Source organism: Littorina saxatilis, linkage group LG10 (assembly GCF_037325665.1).
Source record: "Littorina saxatilis isolate snail1 linkage group LG10, US_GU_Lsax_2.0, whole genome shotgun sequence".
NCBI classification, from domain to species: domain Eukaryota; kingdom Metazoa; phylum Mollusca; class Gastropoda; order Littorinimorpha; family Littorinidae; genus Littorina; species Littorina saxatilis.
In genome coordinates this window covers 13148868-13172976 of record NC_090254.1, presented here as the reverse complement: position 1 = coordinate 13172976, position 24109 = coordinate 13148868, and the positions used below count along the sequence as shown (strand labels likewise).

The following is a 24109-nucleotide window of genomic DNA, read 5'->3' as shown; positions in this document are numbered from 1 at the left end:
CAGTTCCACCAATACACCAATAAACTCATTTCGATACAAACATTTTTTTTTTAAAATATGGATTTCAAGTCTCCACAATAAAAATTCCCGGGTTGTTTATGCAGCCGATAATGATAAAACACATCACTGGAATTTAAATCAGAAAACCACATCTGCACATATTGGTCTTTCAAACACTGTAATGATTTTAACTTGAACCAATGGCTAGAACAATTCAGATTCCACTGGTTTATCCACATTCCACTTAGGCCAAGGTTATTTAACGTTGTCTCTATACAATACAAAGAGGGTGATTTATATATATATCCTCTATATATACTGACGAATCAAAAAACGGTATATAATATTATACTGGAAAACTTATATTTGCAATTAACATTCAACAACTTAAACCAAAAATTAAAATTCTATATTTTGCCTGATTTTACAGTGGGTACCTTCCAATTTTACCATAAACCATATTGCTAGGAGTTGACTTACCCAACTTCAAAATAATTTGATAAAATCGTAATTGCAATTTTGATGCTAACTTTAACATACCAGGACACCATACGGCTTCGCATCCAGACAATAAAATTGGCACAATCATCCTGTCAAACAATTCTAACTGAATATCTAAAGGTAACATTAACTTCTTACATACATCTATTCAATAAACCAAACATAGCCCTTGAGGCTTTATCATCAGGCATGGGAATTGTCCGCCGAACGGCGGATTTCCGCCGAATTTTTTTGTTTTGTTCCGCCGAAAATGCAAAAGTGTCCGCCGAAAAAATAAAGGGGGGAGGCACACAAAAAAAGCACCGGTTACTTTGGCCTTTGCGCAAAAGCCCGCGAAAACTTTCCGTACTTTGTTCACGCACTGCTACCGTCCGCCTCAGTTATTGAACTTTTATGTCTTGAAAGTAAACCAGATTGCACAGATTGTGTTACAAGTTACATTTTCCTGTTTGTCTCAAGAAGATCAATTTTTTTACAAATTTAAACCATATAATACATGTATATATTTTTTTTCTTCAAAAAAGCAAAAATTGGTACATTTTTGTACTAAAAAATCTGATTCTAAAAACAGAATTTAATGGCAAACTTGGAGCTCAGATGACACCAGATTGCACCATCTGGGTTCTTTGGAGAAATTTTTTTCCGGGGGGGGCATGCCCCCGGACCCCCCTAGTAAGGCTAGGCGCTTCGCGCCGTCGACTTGACGCTTCGCGTCTTCAGTTATAAATTTTCCGCCTTTTATACAATTTTCAATTCCCATGCCTGATCATACAAACATTTTTGGGCTACATTACATTTTTTATTATAATTCATATTCAAAAATTCCATCTCACTCGATGTAAATCGCCGTGAGCTCTTCTGGGATCTTACATCAAACAAGCAGCTAAAACAATGTCAATGGTTCGCGTGCGCACACACTCTCCGAGTGAAGAAATGATGTCACAAGACAGCTAGACCACAACAATGTTAAAGTATTGACAATCAGTTCAATGCAATCAATTATATGTTAAAACCTTTTTTGTGTGTGCACGAAATTTAAAACTGTGATAAATAAACCTTGCAACACGCATTAAAGTGTTTATGGATTAAAATGTTTATTGAGTGCTTCTTGTGTCCACATACATTTTCAAAAAACAAAAGAAAATAAACAAAACAAAAACAATAACTCATTATACAGGGTGGTCCAAAAAAAATGTAGACAGTTTTGCGTGCCTGTCATTTCTGCTACAGGGCTCCCACCTATTCTTTTTCACCTGGAATGTCTCACACAAGCATGAAAGTTTAGTAAGGCACAGTTTTTGGCTCACGTAAGTGTAGCCTATGCGATCGTAACTTTGTCTGTCTGTGCGTTTGTGCGTGTGTGTGTGTGTGTGTTTGTGCGTGTTTGTGCGTGTGTATGTCTGTGGTAGAAACTTTAACATTTCGTCATTTGAAGACGTCACATTATGGCGTAAGAGGGTTAGACGTCACGCGAAGGAATTACTGAAAGTCTCGGTTTTGAGCGGCCCGAGACTAGTTGGAAGGCAAGAGTTAAATCTTTTTCTTTTCATGTCTTGGCGTCTCAAATCTTATTAGTCAGAAAGCGCATGCACGTAGTCTCGACCAGCCCGTGGTGTGCTTCTTTCTGAGTACTTTACGTCACAAATTGTACTTTACGTACTTGATGATGACGTAAGTTAATTGTATGTGTTCTATTTCGTTGACTGAGCACGGCCGGGACCAGTTGGCGTGAGCGCTGGGATTTCGAGTTTCATTCGACATGTCAATGCATCGCAGTATGAAATAATACAGGTATTCTTCACTATGGTATTGAGTCTGATTTCGTCGTCCATCTTGAATCGAAAAGCACTCTTCTTACAAAAAAACCCAACTTCGTTGCGAGCTACGGCGAAGCTTCGCATGTCAAAACTTGAGAAGCGATGTTGGGGAAGTAGGGCCACGCCGTAGCTGCGGGTTTTTGGTATTAAGACTTTGCGAAGCTTCGTGTAGTGAGTTTGTGTTACTGTTTGTCTATTTCTTACGTGAGCCTTGAAGGCTTCGCCTCTTGTTTCTTCTTTGCAACATCATTTCTGGGCGTAGTTCAATAGTTCATCACATTCTCAATCCAAGCACCTCGTCTCTGGATTACGGCTGCGACACGGACATTGAAGTTGTTGATAACTCTGTCCAAGGTCTCGAGTGGAATCCTGCTGATTTCACGAAGAATGTTCTCCTTTAGCGCTTGTATTGTCTGTGGATTGTTGTGGTAAACCCTTTCCTTCAAGTACCCACAGAGGACGAAATCTGGAGGAGAAAGATCTGGGGACGAGGTGCTTGGATTGAGAATGTGATGAACTATTAAACTACGCCCCCCTGTATATTGCGCCATTTTTTGTACCCCCAATTAAACATCCTTAAATATCTTTTCCGTGTAATTTCAAAGGCATTTAACTTGGCTATGTGGAACACTTTTCTGATTTTTCTTCACATGGGTATAATAAGCTCCACACGGTTTTTTGTTTTTGTTTTTTGTTTGACAAGCACGGTGACAGATGGAAGTTCCCGAGTTTGCATTCAAGGGAAGCAATGCATGTTTAAAAATGGATAGAACGTGTCACAAAGTTACCTCCCATGCATGGCTTGGTCTCACCGTTTTCAAAGTAATTTATTTAGATCAGTGCTTGTCTGGCCACACAGAAAACAGAATGCAGTATAGAGTCTTCAGACAAAATTAAAGGCAGAGTAAGCCTCCCGTAAACCATCACAGATACGGTCAGGCTTTTACACACAGTACAAACACCCTTTCATTTAAACACTCACCAATTGAGAACATCCTAGGTGCCCTCCGTAAAGAGCGAACAATTTTCAAAGAATTTATTTTTGCGTGGTTTATCTTACCCCTGAGCCATCGTGAACCCGTGTGATCCAGTTTTCCCTTTTCACAATGCGGTCGTCATAGTTAGTCATTTGAATGCGACTCGACGTGAGCTTATCTACAATAGCACGTTTTTTTATGCACGAAACAACGGCTGTGGTTCACAAGAACTCTAGCGATGGCTTTTGACTGTTGAGAGGAACGGCGATTTGCACTGATAAACCGGCCGTCGTCTGCTACGACCCTTGCGTGACCCTGCTTCCGGGCTTTTCTTTTTTTAAACTTTCACAACTTCGAATTGTTCTGATCTTGTCTTGATGAAAAACGAATTCTTTTATGATTAAAGAATGTTTGTGTAACAAGCTGTCAATTTATTATTTAGATTTTAAAAGTTAGGTCTAGCGCAAAAACGAGGCGCCGTTGTTGTTAACGGAACAAGTCTACGAAAATAAATTCTTGGAAAATGTCTCACGCTCGACAGAAAGCAGCCAGGATGTTCCCGTTCGGTGAGCGTTCAAATGAAAGTATGCTTGTACTGTATTTAGACGCTCGGGGAGCTCTGTGATGGTTTACGGGAGGCTTACTGTGCCTTTAAGGACCAGTTTTTTAAAACAGAAATAAAAAGTTCAGGTTAAACGATCTATTTTTGTTTAACTTTATAATTTGATTGTGAAGAACCGAGAAATGAGTACTAAAAAGTCCACTTCAAGCACAGCAGCAAAAACAAAGCTAGAGGTTGTTACTCTACTCAACCCGGTAAATTTACAACTCACAAACAAGAAAATTGGTTGATTAAAATCAACATGGCCGAAGCAATGTTTTCATAAAAGAAGCGGTAGTGTACGGGCACATATGTTGTATTTGGGTTATATGTGTTGCAGAGTATTTGAAAATACGTAGGCATAAAAACATGCAAAGAAGAGTGATAAGTCCCTGTTGTGAATATAGTCAAGTGGATAAATTGATTACATATGTATCACACTAGATTTACTGCTACAGCAGTCCCTCTCATGAACGGACACCCTAGGGCCAGTGCAAACCTGTCCGTACATTGGTGAGGTGGCCGGTCACGCGGGAGAGCTTGTATTGGGAAGCAATGCATGTTTAAAAATGGATAGAACGTGTCACAAAGTTACCTCCCATGCATGGCTTGGTCTCACCGTTTTCAAAGTAATTTATTTAGATCAGTGCTTTACTACTGGTGAACGAGCTCTTCTTGTACTACAACAATAAGGTCAAACTACTACAACGTATAACTGAAAGGAAAAAAACCTGTCTTGTAAAAATGACGTTAAATGAACGGTGTCAGAAAAAGAGAGATAAAAGAAATCCTCAAATTCCAGAGGATACAGGCACCCCATGAAAGCAGCCACGAACACACACTTTGCAAAAATATGAATTGAAAACCTACATGTCGTACTTTCTTTTTTTTCTGGCTTTATTGAATGCTTCAGGCAGTGACTTATCCCTGTCCAGTTTCCTCTTTCCTCTCTCTTACCCCTCTCTTACCCACTCCCCCCCCCCCCCCCCCCCCACGGCCACTCCCTTTACCCAGCCCGGACAGCACAAACTTCTAATCTGCAAGGCAGAGTACACATTTTCTAAAAGGAAGACTACTCCTCTTCAATTATATTCAGAGATCTTCCAGCTGTCTCCACCATAAGCCAAGTGGTCGAGTTACCCCACTTCTGATCCGAATCACCCCCCTCCTGCTGGGTACACGTGCACTCAAGTTAACACAAGACTGACACCTCTGCTTTGACCTGCGTGCCAGGAGTCGGATGAGAGAGAGAGAGAGAGAGAGAGAGAGAGAGAGAGAGAGAGAGAGAGAGAGAGAGAGAGAGACACACACACATAGACGGAGACATACATGCAAAGACAGAGGCGGAGAGACTCAGAGCAAAGAGAGTATCCCTTCTGTCCGTAGGGATATACTCTTTGGTCAGAGGGAGACACAGACAAAGACTCGACATACACACAGAGAGAGAGAGACAGAGAAATAGAGAGTCAGAGACAGACAGACAGACAGAGAGAGACTCGAGATGGAGAAACAGATAAATGAACACCGGCTGAGAGAAAATGACGAGAGAGAGAGAGAGAGAGAGCGCATGAGATCTCGAGAGAGAGAGAGAAAAAGAATGAGAGAGAGACAGATACACACACATACACGAAGGCAGAGCGAGGGAGAGACGGAGAGAGTTGCATGGAGTGTACGTGACTGACAGTGTGTGTTGCTATATACAGACAGACGAGGTGCAGCTCATTTCCGAAACAGCGCAATTGGGACAACAGTGACATGATACTGTTTGAATTCCAAAAAAGCGCAGCTCATTTCCGGAACAGCACAGATAACAAAGTTGGTTTCAGTCAACAACTGATCTCGTGAGAACGGTAACAAACGACTCATGTCACCTCTCCGAACGCATTGCAATAGATGTCCGCTCCTGCGGCCATCAACAACGGTGTTTCTGCCAGCACAGGACTGCAACATCTCATCCTGGCAGCGATCACCAGTTAAGCGGCTGCGCACTATACAAGGTATAATACTGTTGTGTCGTACGACGTGGATTCCCTCCCAATTATCATATCACTCTTGTAGCAGACTTCTTGCAAGTCTTTCAATTATATCACTCTTGTGTCAGACTTTTTCCAAGTCTTTCAATTAACATATCACTCTTGTATCAGACTTCTTCCAAGTCTTTCAATTAACATATCACTCTTGTATCAGACTTCTTCCAAGTCTTTCAATTATCATATCACTCTTGTATCAGACTTCTTCCAAGTCTTTCAATTATCATATCACTCTTGTAGCAGATTTCTTCCAATCAGTCTTTCAATTATCATATCACTCTTGTATCAGACTTCTTCCAAGTCTTTCAATTATCATATCACTCTTGCACCAGATTTCTTCCAAGTCTTTCAATTATCATATCACTCTTGTATCAGACTTCTTCCAAGTGTTTCAATTATCATATCACTCTTGTATCAGACTTCTTCCAAGTCTTTCAATTATCATATCACAGCATCGGCGTCGACATCGGCTGGCGCGTCCTCGCGGCGCCAGACAGCTCCCTCCGTCACAGCAACGACATCAACATCGACTGGCGCGTAGGGGGGGGGGGGGGGGGGTGGGTGGGTGTGCGTATGCAAGGTAGTTTACGGTATATCTTGTTTAAAAAACCCAACTGTTACTGATTTTAAAAACAACACACAAGAGAGTTAGAGAAGTAGCCGAGTTTTACATGTTGGCGTATTTCAGAACATTTCCTACTATGGAAAATCCATGCAAAGCAACATTTTTTTGCCTCACTTGCCTATCCACTGTGCATCCTGCTATCCACATGTTGAGTAATGGCCAAAAGGATGCGCCCCGATTACAGTGACCTACAATAGACGCTTATCGGAAATAACTCTGACAGGATTTTTGGCGGTCTTGAGGGTTAGGTTCCCTTCAAAACTGCAGTCAAATTTTACAACATCCGGAGCACTCTCCACGCCTCCGACGGGCTGTATCCCGCGATCGGCACGATAAACCAACTCCGATGTGTATGCTATATTTTCATCGGAGCCACGAATCGCCACGGATGGATTTTTGATCACTGGAAGTGATCACTAAGCACGTGTGTTTTCCTAAATTTACGTGACCTGAGGCCAAACCAACGTGACCTCGATCAAGACACGTTGTAATAAGTGCCAGCGATCTTTTCCACAACAAATTCTAAACTCCGATGAACTCGTAAACGCTGATTTTTGAAAGAAAATGGTATCATATCATGCGCACGCCGCATGGCATACATATCGGAGTTGGTTGTTCGTCCCGATCTCGGGATACAGCCCGTCAGAGGCGTGGAGCGTGCTCCGGATGTTGTGAAAAATCTGTCTACGGTACAGGGGCTTCTACTCCTCTATACCGCTGATAATCACGACAGAGTTATTTTCGAAAATCGTCTATTGAATGGGATATCTGACCCTTCAATTGCAATCACAGGACCTATTTTGGAAGCGGCATTATTGCATGGTTTACGTTTGTTATACATGTAATGATATATTGAAATTGCTGTGGCCTGTATTTCCGAAAAGGGTTGAAATAGCGTAATCACATTACGTTTTGGAGGCTAACATTTCATTAATTTCTCGTTTCGCATGAACATATTTCCGGGAGCATCCAAGCGATTTTAACTTAAAAAAATGACAAAATGCTGCGCATGCTGAGTCCACAAAATCTCATTTTTACAAAACTATAAGGCCTGTCTTACACTGTGCCGAATATCCTTGCGAATATGAACATGTTGTATTCGGCAAAAAAGAGACGAATGGACAGGAACAAATATTGAAAATTCGAAGCCTTACCGATCATTGCGAATGCATACAAATCCATATACGAATGTCTTGCGGATGTATTACGAACGTTGCGAGTGGCCTTGCGAGTGTTGCGAGTGCTTGCAAACATTTTACGAATATAGCGATTATGCGATTCGCATTGTTCGTAATGCTGCTCTTACACTGTGCCGAATTTCCCTTGCGAATAGAATTCACCAATAATTCGTAATGATCGGGACATGGTCGCAAGACATTCGTAAATGTTCTTAACCATTCGCCACCATTTGTCTCTTGTTGCGAATATTAGCAACATGCTCCTAATATTCGCAAGGAATGCATATTCTTCAGTATTCGCAAGCCATTCGTAATCATCGTAAAGGTATTCGTAGCGCTCGCAAGGCGTTTGCAATGATCGGTACACATTCGCAAGCACTCGCAACTATTCGTAAGACATTCGCAAGAAATGTGTATAGAACATGTTGTATTTGGCCAAAAAAAGAGACTAATGGACAGGAAACATATTGACCATTCGAAGCCTTACGAATCCTTGCGAATGTCTTACGAATGGTTGCGAGTGCTTGCGAATGTCTACTGATCATTGCGAATGCATACGAATCTATATTCGCAAGGATATTCGGCACAGTGTAAGACAGGCATAACGAATGTTTGCGAATGCCTTGCGAGCCTGACGAATACATTGTGATGATTACGAATGTTCGCAAGGATATTCGGCACAGTGTGAGACAGGCATAACGAATGGTTGCGAATGCCTTGCGAGCGTTACGAATACATTGCGATGATTACGAATGTCTTGCGAAATCTTACAAGTACGTTGCCAAAAAGTTAAGAATATGACTTCTTTGCGAATATTAGAAACATGTTGCTATGTTCAAAACAAAGGACGAATGGTGGGGAATGGTTAAGAACATTTACGAATGTCTTGCGACCATGTCCCGATCATTGTGAATTATTGGAAAATTCTATTCGCAAGGGCAATTTGGCACAGTGTAAGAGTAGCATAAGAATTGACCGTGTCATTTTTGAACCTACCTGCAGAACGTACCATTATCCCCATTTTGAAAAATGGCACCAGAAGAGGTAAAAGTGATCGTACTAAAAAAATTGTACATGCTGAGTGCAACTACTCAACTGGGTCTGCGCACGTCACTGTCACTATGCTATGACTTCCTCCCTTACATTTTGTTCTTTTTTTGGATACGTTAGGTTCTGTCTGTATTCTTTTGTGCTCATTCTCTTCCTTTTCTTTCTCCGTCTACCCTTCTTTTTAGTTTTTACATTTAGTCAAGTTTTGACTAAATGTTTTAACATGGAGGGGGAATCGAAACGAGGGTCGTGGTGTATGTGTGTGTGCGTGCGTGCGTGTGTGTAGAGCGATTCAGACCAAACTACTGGACCGATCTTTATGAAATTTGACATGAGAGTTCCTGGGATTGATATCCCCGAATATTTTTTTCGTTTTTTTGATAAATGTCTTTGATGACGTCATATCCGGCTTTTCGTGAAAGTTGAGGCGGCACTGTCACGCTCTCATTTTTCAACCAAATTGGTTGAAATTTTGGTCAAGTAATCTTCGACGAAGCCCGGACGTCGGTATTGCATTTCAGCTTGGTGGCTTAAAAATTAATTAACGACTTTGGTCATTAAAAATCGGAAAATTGTATTTATTTTTCATTTTTTATAAAACGATTCAAATTTACGTTCATCTTATTCTCCATCATTTGCTGATTCCAAAAACATATAAACATGTTATATTTGGATTAAAAACAAGCTTTGAAAATTAAAAATATAAAAATTATTATCAAAATTAAATTGTCCAAATCAATTTAAAAACACTTTCATCTTATTCCGTGTCGGTTCCTGATTCCAAAAACATATAGATATGATATGTTTGGATTAAAAACACGCTCAGAAAGTTAAAACGAAGAGAGGTACAGAAAAGCGTGCTATCTTTCTCAGCGCAAGTACTACCCCGCTCTTCTTGTCAATTTCACTGCCTTTGCCGTGCGCGGTGGACTGACGATGCTACGAGTATACGGTCTTGCTGCGTTGCATTGCGTTCCGTTTCATTCTGTGAGTTCGACAGCTACTTGACTAAATGTTGTATTTTCGCCTTACGCGACTTGTTTGTTGTTCTTTTGCTGATGAAAGTCGAAACTAGTCCATGTTCATTGGTTCTTGTTGCTGTTTTCTGAAGAGTACATTTTGTTTTTATTGTTATCTTGTTAGCTCCTCTCACGTGAAGTCCCTTGTTCCATTTCTGTTATAAATGGTTAAGACTTTGTCACATCCACAGTAGAAATATTAATAACCCTTAGCTACATTTTGAAGTGTGGTGTTTCTACTACCCCTACCCCCTACACATTTTGACAGAAAAAATAACTAAAAGGGACATGCCATTTTTTAAGGATAGTTTTTATGTAAGTTCAAGGAGTGCAAGGAGAGAAATCAAATGAATAGAATAGAAGCTTTTAAGCCCTTATTTATTAAAAAAAAATGTAGGGAAATTGAGTATGGGCCGTCAGACGTTTGCCCAAGAATCACCACTGAATCTACTATATATATAAAACTGAATGTAAGTGTGTGTGTGTGTGTGTGTGTATGTGTGTGTGTGTGTGTGTGTGTGTGTGTGTGTGTGTGTGTGTGTGTCTGGTCGCCATACCTCAGAGATGGCAAGAAGCAGGAGCAAGGAATAGTCTGCATGCACACTGCCTAGGACCCGCAGATGTGCACCTGGGTTTTGGTTTCTTGATTCATTGTTTCCTTCCTCGGATAATGAACCTCCCCATTATTGAAAACAGCCTATATATTGCAAGACCAGTGCAGCGCCTACTGTTTATCTGTGGCAAGCACATAATGCCGGTGTAATTAGAGACTCTCTGTTGCTCTTATTAGGAGAATACATGAAGACAATGAAATCAATCAGGAAGGTTCTAGAATTAAAGGGAGGTAACTCTTGCTTTGTTATCCCTTGAAGGGAGGTAACTCTTGCCATGCAAGCATATACCTTATCATTCGCAAAGGGTGTAAATTAATAAAGTTTAACCTTTTGCTTAATTACCTCGAACTTTCTCTAAAAAGGGAGGTAACTGGAATTGGATTTCTGGTGACACTCTTAATGTTTAGCACATGTCTTCATATTGGTCTTCAGGTCAAAAATATTGAAAATGTCCAAACGTTTTCCATTCAAAAATTAACAAGGGAGGTAACTCCTTTCCGCAAAATGTTTTATTTGAAGATTTTGTTACATATTTTCCTCTCTTTCGTGGTTCTTTGATATTGAATGAAAAAAAATATCCTCCTGTATGATGGTTCTTGGAATAAATTACAAAGGGCTCTGCTATTTCCCCGGGCAAAGCCGGGCCCTGACTGCTAGTAAATAAATAAAATTGAAAAGAAAAAGAAAAGATATTCGCAATTAAATACCTGGTTTTAATTAGTTCTTTGTCAATACTGTCTACACACCTATTTTGAGACACATCAATTGGGCAAAAAAACTATTTTTATTTCTACTTCCGGTTCCCAACTCCAGCCTTTAGTTGAATGATTTCCCCGTTTATTCTTTTCTTGCCACCAGTCTTCCAATGATCGCATCAGACTTGTAGGATCTGGGATCCCTGGCAGCCACCCTCTTCATCAACGTGAGGTACAGCTTGTCCAAAATGGCGGCTCTCTCCTCGGCGCTGCGCATGTCCGAGAGGCTGCTCGCGACCGAACTCTGACTCCACACTCTGTGAGCCGTCACCATGTTTTGGGCGAAGGAGTCTCGGTCATCCACACCCTCTGCATCAAGTGGACAACAGCAACAGTAAATGATTATTGTTAGATTGGGTTGTAAAGTGCGTTTTCGAATCTGAGGGTTAGTGTGTTTAAAAATTAAACAGAAGATATGTTATAGGTTGTGCGGCTAAAGCACAGATTGTTCCAGGCATCGGATACTAGCTTTTCGCATCATCATCTGCACATTTGGTTGTAGCTCGGCAGACGCAAAATATCGCATTTGTGTGGCACAGGACACTCTCTTAACTCAAATAGAGCCCCACTTAAGTAGTCTATGAAATAAAATCTTCTATCTGGAACTTTCTAGGATGCTGGTCTCATTTGGGACCATGTTTCTTGCTTTTGATCAGCTTCAAACATAAAGTGAATGTTGGAAATCATGTTCTCGTTTTACCTCAGATATACTTTAAAAACTACAAACGCACGCATGCACACACACACCCACACACACACAGAGGCTCACACACACAGACACACACGCACGTACGCACACACACACACACACACAGATACACTTTCATTATTTTACACACACACACACACACACACACACACACACACACACACACACACACACACACACACACACTTTCATTATTTTACACACACACAAACACGCACACACACACACACATCCCATGTCTCTCGTTTACAAACACACGCACGCACACACACACACAGACATACAGACAAAAACATACAGAGAGAAAGACAGAGACACAAACGGACATCCACGCACACACACTCACACACCCAAACACACACCAAGGGCGGATCACGTCATTTTTAAGGGGGGGTTTCCAAATTTCTTTTAGGGACAACTCGACGACGCGAAGCGTTTAGTTGAGGGCGCGAAAATGGAGCAATATGGAGCAATCTGAGCCAAGAAACTTCCATGATTACACCTTCAAAAAAGTCATTTTAAGATGACAAATGTGGATAAAATCAAGAAAAATTGACCGATTTTGTGCAACCTGAGCCAGCAAATTACCCAACTACCGTCCAAAATCGTCATTTAAAAGACAATGGCCGGCACCTAGGGGGGTCCAGGGACATGCCCCCCCTCCCCCCGGAAAAATCTGATAAAAATCAAAGAAAATGGAGCAATCTGGTGCAATCTGAGTCATCACTTTTTCTTTCCTTTCAAATTTATTTATTTTGTTGATACATTTTTTCTCTCTATTTTTATTATTTAATTTTTAGGCTAGGGGGGGATTTCCGGAAACCTCCCCTGGATCCGCCCCTGCACCCAAACACACACACACACAAACACACACAGAGGCTCTGCCTCTCTCTGACCTTCCAGAAGCTTCTTCAGCCACAGCAGCTTCAAAACACAAGGTTGAACAAGTTCATCAATATGGATCAAAGATAAACCCGCCTCTCGCACGGGAGAGTTATCTTCCATGAAGGGGGAGGTAAGCTGAGTTGCCGTTCTTATGGCGCAAGCCATATTGCAGTCGTCGTACTCCTTCTGCACACACACACACACACACACACACACACACACACACACACACACACATATATATATATAGAGATAGATGACAGTGTATTTTTCGCGTGGCTATAAATTGATTCGACCTTTGCACTTTTACAGTGAGGACAACTTACGGGTGCAAGGAAAGCGTTCTGGACAGTGCAGTGACCTTCTAAAAATAGTAACGGAAATATCTGAAGCTGCTTGTCATACCGTAGCGCGCCACACGAAGGAAGGGAGATAAACGCTCAAAACACTGGAGAAGATAAGGAAGAGTTACCGGGAATGGATCTACAGAAAAACCCAAATCGGTTCAGCGCCGCGCGCCGAGAGCACGTGTTGAAAATTCTCATCGACCAGGTTGTGTCCGGGGTCTACCTCAATATGCCTACCAAATTTGAAGCAGATCCATCGAGAACTTTGGCCGTGCATCGCGAACACACACACAGACAGACAGACACAAGTCGTATATATATATAGATTTATATGTTTTTGGAATCAGGAAATGATGTTGAATAAGATGAACGTAAATTTGGATCGTTTTACATAAAAAAAGATTATTACAATGTTCTGATTTTTAATGACCAAAGTCATCAATTAATTTTTAAGCCACCAAGCTGAAATGTAATATGAAAGTCCGGCCTTTGTCGAAGATTGCTTTACAAAAATTTCAATCAATTTGATTGAAAAATGAGGGTGTGACAGTGCCGCCTCAACTTTTACAAAAAGCCGGATATGACGTCATCAAAAGTATTTATCAAAAAAAATGAAAAAAAGTCCGGGGATATCATTCCCAGGAACTCTCATGTCAAATTTCATAAAGATCGGTCCAGTAGTTTGGTCTGAATCGCTCTACACACACACACGCACAGACAGACACACACACATACACCACGACCCTCGTCTCGATTCCCCCTCCATGTTAAAACATTTAGTCAAAACTTGACTAAATGTAAAAAGTGTTGGCAGTGCTCGAACCTGCGACTTCACAAACCGTACTGCAGTTCGCTAACCACTGAGCTAAGAACGGAAATCTGCCAGGGCCCGTATGCATAAGGAGGAAGTTAGAAACCCTGGAAGTAGAGGCCTCTTTTGGAAGTGGGAACTCCCGAAGTTTACTTCCCAACTGTTCACTATGCATGAACGCCGGAGTGGTGACTTCGAGAGTATTCGGTCAAGGTCGCGAAAATTGGGGGAATCCCAACTAGTGTGCATGCGTTTGTTAACGGTGAGCTTTGCGACCGGAAGAAACAAATCTCATCGCGAGTTCAAAAAGGCGAACGTTGAGCGCGCTGTAGTACTATAACAGCGTTATTGCTGTTGTTTTTTGAGTGGTTAAACGAAAGGGTCGGTTCAAAGCTGTGATGATTGTCTTGGAATCGAATGACTGCCTATGACAATGACTTTGTCGGCCTGAATGTTAGGGAGAAGAACAAATGATTATGTTCAGCTTTATTTTTTAATGATTTTATATCGGTAAAACTGTTTTGGACAAACATAGATTTGTTATAGGAAACATTTGTGTTACTGGTAAAATTCAAAAGGCAGAACATTATTTTGGGGTATCAAGATAATATAAGGTTTAGTAGACCGAAAATAATTAGGTTTAGTGACTTTTACATCATTGATTGGGAAAATGTGTGTCAAGAAGTTTAAAAAAGACAATATTGTTCATCGGTGTTTTAATTTGTTTTCCCTGGTTAATTGTGATGACGATGACGATGCATGTTTATGTACAGTTGAAAGTCAAATATGGATTTTCTTTTCAAAGCATAGGAAGGTTTCTTTACGCAAGTAAACAAAATGAACACAGAGGCAAAAAGCGCTTGCAGCCTGAATGCAATTGAGGCCTAAAAAGAAAAAGATTAATACAAAATAAAATATAAAAAATATATTGCTCCCGGCGGCACTTGAACCCAGACCGTCGAAATGAAAGTCCGAATCCGTAACCACTGCACTATGGGACTCGTGTGGAAAAAGTATGATGAAAAGATGTGTTATGAGTTTTTCAGTCGTGATAGTTTAAAAGCTCGCCACCTTCGCCGAATGACTCGAGCACGTTTTTTAGGTCAGTAACTGATCGAACTGTCGGTTTTGAGCCACTCTGTTTCAAGCATTTCACCTTAAGTAAACAAGAATGTCACAGTTCGTGTCTATGGTGCAAGGTAGGCGACCGTCTCAGTGTAGCCAACTTACGACAGTTGCTCGATTGACGCATTTCACGTCTTCGATATTGTGTCTGAGCTCATTTCCCAATGAGCTGCCTTTAAAACCGGAATGTCCTGCAATTGTAGTATGCATTGGAGTTTTCCTTTGGATGGGTAAGGACCTTTACGATGCGATATCGTCGTACAATTATGTCAAGTTAGTTAGTTAGTTAGGTAACTGTTGCTTTTAGGGTCCAGCGGACCGTTTAGGCCAAATCAAGACCCCACTATAGTTTAACATAGCACAAATTTAAATTAAACCAATTTTAAAAAAACAAAGTCAAAAAACAAAGCCAGGAACGTTACCCGAAGGGAATACAAAAGTTAAGTCGAAACCCTACGTGTCATTTAATTTAAAATTCAAATCTTAAAATAAAGGCCAGACTCCCTTAAAAATCCAAAGAGAGCTGTAGAGCTGGTCTCTATAAACAATCTGTTTCAAAATAGAGGAGTCAAAATACTTCACTCGCTAATCATATATATCAGTGCATTCAGTGAGGAAATGTATCACAGTAAAGCTATTATCACAGGCGTCGCACCATGGTGCCTCATCTCTTTTGAGCAGGTGCACATGAGTTACATAAGTGTGACCAGTGTGCATCCTAGCAAAAACACTCTTCTTTTCTAGAAGCCATCAAAGGCAAGGGCTTTGATAGCTCAGGACGTATCTTGTAGAGTTTATTTTCTTTGCAGGCAGACCAACGGTCTTGCCATAGTTTTAAACTGTAAAAAAGGGTCTTTCGACGAAGGTCGGTGAAAGGGACTGATTGTTCAGGAAGCGGTGGAACCGCCATTTCCAGAGCCCTTTTTGCTGCCTTGTCAGCAGCTTCGTTACCTTGTATACCCATATGACTGGGCGCCCACATAAAAAGTATAATCTTGCCTTGAGAAATAAGCAAAGTGTGAAGAGCCGAAGTCTACAGATCTCCAAAGGAGGTTCTCCAGACTCAGCATACAAACTATCTACTGGTGTTGTTCGGAAAGCACCCAAACAAATTCTCAGACCCTGGTGATGGATTGGATCCAAAACTTTGAGGATATTTCTTTTGGCTGATCCGTAAACAATACAACCGTAGTCCAACTGTGGACGGACAAGAGAACGATACAGGCGTAACAATGTTGCTCTGTCAGCCCCCCAGTCAGTGTGACTTATGACTTTCAGGATGTTGAGTCCTTTTTGGCATTTTGTTTTGAGGCCACAACAAAAAATAGGTGTGGTTACGGTAACCCGACCTACCCTATTTTTAGGGGCCGACCCTATAACTTTTTATTACATTTGTCAAAAAAATAACCAAAAAAACAAGAAAACGAGTGCAGAAAACGCAATGAAAGCGAAAGCGCTCGAGTCGCACACTTATTTCCCTGTCAAGTAGGTTTAATTTGTACACATTAGAAGAAAACAAAGAAAAAAAAGTGATTGCTTACCTTCCTACCCTATTTTTGTGGCTATGTTACGGTAACCACACCTATTTTATTATTTTTTGCCTAAGATATTTGATGTGGGGTAGGAAAGAAAAGTTGCTATCAAAAATCAGTCCAAGAAATTTGACTTGTTTAGAAACTTTGATCCTGTGCGTGTTTATAAAAAGAGAAGGCTGAAGAACTTGATTTCTTTTCCTGTGGAAATGGATACATTCAGTTTTAGCCAATGAAAATTTCAACCCGTTTTCCTGTACCCATTTTTGAAGTTTGGATATACACAGCTGAAGTTTCCTTTCAACCCCAGCTAGTGTTTTTCGTTTGGCAGAAATTTGAAAGTCATCAACAAAAAGAGATTTGTCAATGTCAGACTTGACGTTTTTAACGATGTTGTTCACTTTAATTTTAAAAAGTATCGGGGATAAAATACTCCCTTGAGGAACTCCCATCTCCTGACCAAAAGAATCGGAGAGGGTGGAACCTACTCGGACCTTAAACTCTCTTTCAGCAAAAAAAATTGAAATAAAAATAGGAAGGTTCCCATCAAAGCCTAAGGATTTCAAATCTGATAGAATACCGTGCTTCCATGTTGTGTCATATGCCTTTTCCAAATCGAACAAGACGGACACGACATGCTCTCCGCTTACCAAAGCGTTACGAACAAATGATTCAAAACGAACCAAGTGATCGGTTGTGCTTTTATGTTTTCGAAAACCGCATTGGGTTATGTCCAAAGCACCAATTTTTTCTAACTGCCACAGCAACCTCTCATGCACTAGTCTCTCCATCGTCTTACACAGACAGCTGGTTAAGGCTATCGGCCGATAATTATTTGGGTCCGAATGATCCTTTCCAGGCTTCGGAACAGGAATACTCATGGCCTTTCTCCAGTCGGGAGGAAAAGTACCAGTAGACCAGATATGATTAAAAATGGTTAAAAGAACTGTCAGGACGTTTTCAGGTACATGTAGATGATCCAAAATTTGGTAATGGATATCATCCGGTCCTGAGGCGGAGTCATTAGATTTTAAAATGGCGTCCTTTAACTCGGTCAACGAGAAAGGGGAGTTGTAATCTTCCAAATTTTCAGATTCAAAGGAAACGGGTGTCTTTTCAGATTTATCCTTAACTTTTCTAAACTCTTCAGAATAGTGTTCTGAAGAAAAGTTGCGATTTATTGTTGAAGCTAAGATATTGGCCACGTTTTTCTTTTCGGTTATCACTCGACCGTGTTGTTTTAGGCACTGGATAACCTCTCTGCGGGAACTTCGGAAGCAAAGTTGCCAGCTACTCGGTATGCACGAGCTAAATTGAACGCCGAAGTAGTGGCTTCGACAGTCCTGAGGTCAAGGTCGTTGAAATTAGGGGAATCCCAATTAGTGCGCATGCGTTTGTAAACAGTAAGCTTGGCGACCAGAAGAAACAAATCTCATCGCGAGGTCGTAAATGGGCGAACGTTGATCGCGCTGTAGCTTTTACTAGTTGTTGTTTTTGACTGGTTGAACGAAAGGGTCGGTTCAAAGCTGTGATGATTGTCTTGAAATTGAATGACTGTCTATAATAATGATTTTGTTGACCAGAATGTTGGGGAGAATACAAAAAATGCTGTATATGTGGAAGCGAAGTTGGTTATGTGTTAAACCTCTTTTTTTAATGATTGTGTATCGGTAAAACTGATTTGGACAAAAAATAGTTTGGTTAGAGCAAAAGTTTGGTTTACTGGTAAATTTGAAAAGGCAGAAAACCATTTTTGGGGTATCAATTAGATATAAGGTGTAGTGAAAAGAAGATAAGTTCAGCGACTTTCATATTAATTGGGAAAATGTGTGCCCGAAATTTTAGAAAAGATACATTGTTGTACATAGGTTTTTGTAAATTGTTTGTCCTCGTTAATTGTGAAAAGGGTGTATGTTTATATCAAGTTAAAAGTCAAGATTGGATTTGTTTAGCCTACGTGCGTGTGTGTGTGTTAGTGTGTGTGTTAGTGGGGGGTGTGTGTGCACACACAGACAAACACACACACACCGTCGCACAGACACACACGCACGCAAACAAACGAATGAAGAAACAGACGCACAATTATACCAGCACGCACGCACGCGCACACAGGCAGGCAGGCACTCGCAAAAATACATACAAACACATACACACGCACACACACACACACACACACATCCCTCCCCCACACACACATGTGCGCGGGTGCACGCAAACAAACGAATGAAGGAACAGACGCACAATTACACACGCACGCAGGCACTCGCACAAATAGACACAAACACATACACACGCACGCACGCACGCACACACACACACAAACACACAGACAGAAAACACACACAAACACACATACACACACACACAGACACCCACACAGTCACACATACCCTCACCCCCACACACTCATTCTCTCGCACATACACATACACACACACAAACAAAATCGCAAATACACAGTCACGCCCATATACACAGACACAGATAAACACACATAGACACGCACACACGCACACACACACACACACACACACACACACACACACACGCACACTCTCACACAAACACACACTCACACAACGACGCCCATTTACACAGAAACACCCCCTCGTATAAGCGGGGATGAAAGAGTGGTGGCCAGTGACCCAGAACGAACAAAAGTCAAAGCTGGCAACTCAGGTTTGTGTTCAGGGAAGTGTGCACGAAATGCACGCACGAGATACGACTTTTAATTCTTTTTTCTTTTTTGGGGACTTTCATTTGCGTTAGCTCGGTTTGATATGAATAACTGAAGAAAAGCCCTGCCATTTTGCACTGAGAAACTTTGGAAGTAGCGTGTTAACTTCTCGGTCTCGCTGTTGTACATTTACCCTGGGTACATGACATAAGCTCGAACGACAAAAGCTCGAACGACAAAATCTCGAACGACAAATGCTCGAATGGACAAATGCTCGACGCGACAAAAGCTCGACGCGACATATGCTCGAACGACAAATGCTCGACGCGACAAAAGCTCGATGCGATAAAAGCTCGAATGGACATAAGCTCGACGCGACAAAAGATCGAACGTGTCTGTGCGTGTCCTTCTCGGTGTTATTTTGCCTGTCTGTTTATTTTGTGTTATTTTAAAATCTGTCTGCAAGATAGAGAGAGAGAGAGAGAGAGAGAGAGAGAGAGAGAGAGAGAGAGAGAGAGAGAGAGAGAGAGAGAGAGAGAGAGAGAGAGAGAGAGAGAGAGATATTGCACCTCGGTTCGACCGAAGAGAAGTTAAAAATAAATTCCTGTTGTGCAGCGGGTTGAAAGAATACCCTATACCTCGGAGATATACCTTCACTCGGTCGGAGCGACGTCACTTGACATTTTAGATGGTGGAAGAGAATGCTGTCGCTTATTTTCCTTGTGAGTTCGGTTAAGACTAAAACGATGCTCATTCACGGAAAGAACTATCCAAACTTGCAACCACAGCCGCGGTTGTCCTGTAAGTTCCCGCTCCATGTTAAACCCTCATCCTCAGTAGAAAAATAAGCGACAGCATTCTCTTCCACCATCTAAAATGTCACGTGACGTCGCTCCGACCGAGTGAAGGTATATCTCCGAGGTATAGGGTATTCTTTCAACCCGCTGCACATCAGGAATTGAAAGTTACCTTATGTACGGTCGAACCGAGGTGCAATGGGTGGAGAGAGGGAGGGAGGGAGGGAGGGAGGGAGGGAGGGAGGGAGAGAGAGAGGAGAGGAGAGAGAGAGAGAGAGAGAGAGAGAGAGAGAGAGAGAGAGAGAGAGAGAGAGAGAGAAACATTGAAACATTGAAACATTGAACTTTATTACAGGAAAGATAGCATTAGGTCCGTAGGACCTTTCTTACAGCTAGTCCTGATCTAAGCAAAATGGTTATAATCAAAATGGGAATACATAGGAACAAACTTTTTATGATGAAACGCAGACACACGCAATAATAGTAATATAAGAAAAAGATCATTCTTTACAGACATGTGATATACAGATATTACAATACGGGCAATACAACCATACATTATCAGAACACACACACACACATATATACACGCACACGCACACACACACAGAAGATCAACTAACTTATAAGGCAAGCCAACATAACACGACACACTAACCAACTAAAGGATCAGGTAGCAGAAAAAAAAATAAAAATTACAAACAAACGTTCATGACCTAATATATATATATACCATCTTAGATTTATGAAGGAATCACCAAGCAAATATAAAATGCAGTAATACTATCTTAGATACTAGAAGGAATAATACACGAGAATGTATTCTTATCACACCAAGTTGACGCAAGAACACACATGCACATTTTCAGAAGGATAAAAGGCACACATACGTTTGAGCAACCAGGCACATCACATTAAAGTGATATTTGAATGTATTTTTGCAGATGTGTTTTGAATGTTTTAAGGTTACTGATCGATTTTAAGCATGTAGGTAGGGAGTTCCAGACATAAGCTCCCGAGTATGAAAGACTAGTTTTAAATATGTCAATGCGTGGCTTCGGGCAGGCCAGATTATGCTTAAAAGTGGAATACCGAGAAGGTGTTGATTGAAACAAGTGTGTTAGATATTCGGGTGCTTGGTCATGTATGATCTTGTGCATGAAAACTGATTTATTAAATAGAAGCTGTTGTTTAAGTTGAGGTATATTGAGGGCTGTCAGTTTTGCGTCAGTAGTTAGTGATGGGTCTGGCAGAATGAGTTTAGCTGACCTTCGATGACGAGAATTTATAGTTTTGAATAATGCATCACTACAGCCATCCCAGATGACAGAGGCATAATCAATGTGAGGTTTGATGTGGGCGTTGTAGAACATTTTTCGGGCGTCTAAAGTTATGACTGACTGAAGTTTTGAAAGTAGGAATACATTTCTTGAAACGCGTTTACACAGATGTTCAATGTGGGAATGCCACCTAAGCTTATCATCGATAATCACGCCTAGCAGTTTGTGTTCGCTAACCTTTTCTATTGAATTTCCGTTGATGGTGAGATCTAGTGAGAGGGGGGACAACTGATGCTTCTGGCGCGTTGTAATTACCATTGATTTAGATTTCAGTGGGTTTAGGACCATGTTGTTTTCAGAGCACCATTGTGAGATGTCTCTAAGGGTATGCTGAAGAGATTGTTGAATATTTTCAAGGCGTCTATTTTGTGTCCGTAGTGTTGTGTCATCAGCGAGCATGTGGCATTCTACTGAGTTGTCAGAGAAGTGAAGTGGAAGGTCATTAACGTAAATTCAGAAAAGAATAGGACCTAAGACAGAGCCCTGGGGTACTCCATATAATACGGACTCCTCTCTTGAGTACGCACCATGTACATAGACTTGTTGCGATCGGTTTTCAAGGAAAGACTGAAAGAAAGACAGAGAGTCAGATCCATTGAGATATAGTGATAATTTGTTGAGGAGAATTTTATGATCAACGAGGTCAAAGGCCTTAGAAAAATCTAAGTATACGACCCCAGAGAGCTGGGAGGAATTTATGGCTGACAGACATTTGTCTGTCAAAAGCGAGAGCGCAGTAGAACACGAGTGCTTACTGCGGAAACCAGACTGCAAGGGGTGGAAAAGGGCTAAACGGTCCATGTATTTTGTGAGATTAATGTGAATATGTCTTTCAAGAAGCTTTGATAGTACTGAGAGTAAGGAAATAGGGCGGTAGTTGCTAACATCAGAAGTGTTTTTGGATTTGGGGAGAGGAATAACTTTAGCTTTCTTTAGTGCTTGCGGAAAGGTGTTGCGCTGTATGCAGAGATTGAAGATATATGTGAGAGAGTCAACTGTGTAAGGAAGGGAGAGTTTTAATAAGTGGTTACTGATTTCATCAGGTCCTGAAGATTTTTTGTTTTGAAGTTGTGAAATCAGTCGTCCTAATTCGTGCACTGCAATGGGTGGGATTTGAAAGGGTGCTTTATTCGCCGTCTTTTGTTTGCAGTAGAGGGATAGATTGTCAGAGTTGTTGGGAGAGGCATTGTCAGGGTTGCTAAGAGAGGTAGCTACAGACGAAAAGTGAGAGTTAAAGATGTCTGGGGTTAAGTGACGGGGGATCTGGGTAGAGTTAGAGGTGGAACCTCTGATGAGTGAATTTAGTGCACGCCAGATCTGCGAGATATCCCGGTTATTCTCAACGAGTTTATTCAAGTAAGCTTTCTTTGAGTCACGAACCATGTTTTTTAACCTATTTCTAGCTGTTTTATAATCTTGGAATTGTTTAGCTTTTTTTTAACTGGTCACGCTGAGCCATGGCTTCAGTTATTTTATTGGACATCCAGGATGGAAGTTTAGGATGTTTTACTCTCATTTTCTTTATAGGTGCGTGCTTGTTTATTATAGGTAATAGGGTGTCATACCAACATTCTAAGAGAGAGAGAGAGAGAGAGAGAGAGAGAGAGAGAGAGAGAGAGAGAGAGAGAGAGAGAGAGAGAGAGAGAGAGAGAGAGAAAGAGAGAGAAGAGAGAGAGAATAGAAGAAAAAAAGAACGAAGAGAAAAAAGAAGGGGGAAGATCGTGTCGGGGTTTAGATTTGTCAATGTTATTATTTTGATTTGGCCCGGGATTGACTGTTTATCAGGAAAGGTTCAGGTAAGCGGCACGGGCAGATGGACCCTTCCTCTTGTATTTGATGGAACAATTCTGAGAGAAAACCACGTTCACAAACATCTTGGTGTACTGATTCAGAGCGACTGCAAATGGGAATCACATGTTCAGTCAATTATATCAAAAGTACGTGTTCTTCTCTCATGTTTTCGGTCCTATAAGTATCGCCTTAACCGAAAGGCACTTGAACTTATGTATAAATCTTTTATTATTCCCCATTTTGATTTTTCTGACGTCATTTGGGACAATTGTTCTGACAGATTAGCTACTTTATTAGAAAACTTGCATCTTGATGCCATTAGAACCATTATAGGTGCAGTTCGTGGCACGAGTCACCAAAAATTGTACGATGAATCGGGATTTACAACACTGAAGGAGAGACGAAAAAGACACAAATTGATTGCCACCATACTTACTAGAACGTCTGCCTCCTCTCGTTGCTTCTGTGAACCCTTACCATATACAAAGACCACTCGACAGACAGACTCCCTACTCTCGAACTGAACTGTATAAAAAGTCATTTTTTCTGTCTTCGACTTCCCTGTGGAATGAGCTTTCTGATGATTCTGTTGTTCCCTCGTATAGATACACATCTGATCGAAAATCAGAAATTATCCATTGCAGACTTAGATTGAGGATCAGCAATCTAAATAGTGATCTATTTGACAGACATTTAATTCCCGACCAGTCATGCACTTGTGGTTATCCTGTTGAAAATGCGGAGCACTATATTTTTCATTGCTCCTTATATCTTCAAATACGTGAAGTCACCTTGTCAACACTGTCCAACTATGATTTGCTAACCGCTGATGATTTTCTGTATGGCTATAGAGACAAGTCAGACAGCGAAAATGCATTGATATTTGACCAGTTATTCAGGTTTATCTTATTAAGCAAACGTTTTGAAT

General features: G+C 41.1%; 2 protein-coding genes across 2 annotated transcripts in view; one reads left to right on the top strand and one right to left on the bottom strand.

The window, feature by feature from the left end:
* LOC138978212 (uncharacterized) overlaps nt 1-24109 on the top strand; it is a 448901-nt gene that overhangs the window by 336314 nt on the left and 88478 nt on the right. The gene's annotated exons all lie outside the window — the stretch shown is intronic.
* LOC138978201 (uncharacterized) overlaps nt 10904-24109 on the bottom strand; it is a 41672-nt gene continuing 28466 nt past the window's right edge. Inside the window, exons 9-10 of the mRNA XM_070350865.1 lie at nt 12773-12947; nt 10904-11476 (exon numbers count right to left, since the gene is read on the bottom strand). Of these exons, the coding sequence (XP_070206966.1) occupies nt 11250-11476; nt 12773-12947 (402 nt within the window). The 3' untranslated portion in view covers nt 10904-11249. The remainder of the gene's footprint in view (nt 11477-12772; nt 12948-24109) is intronic.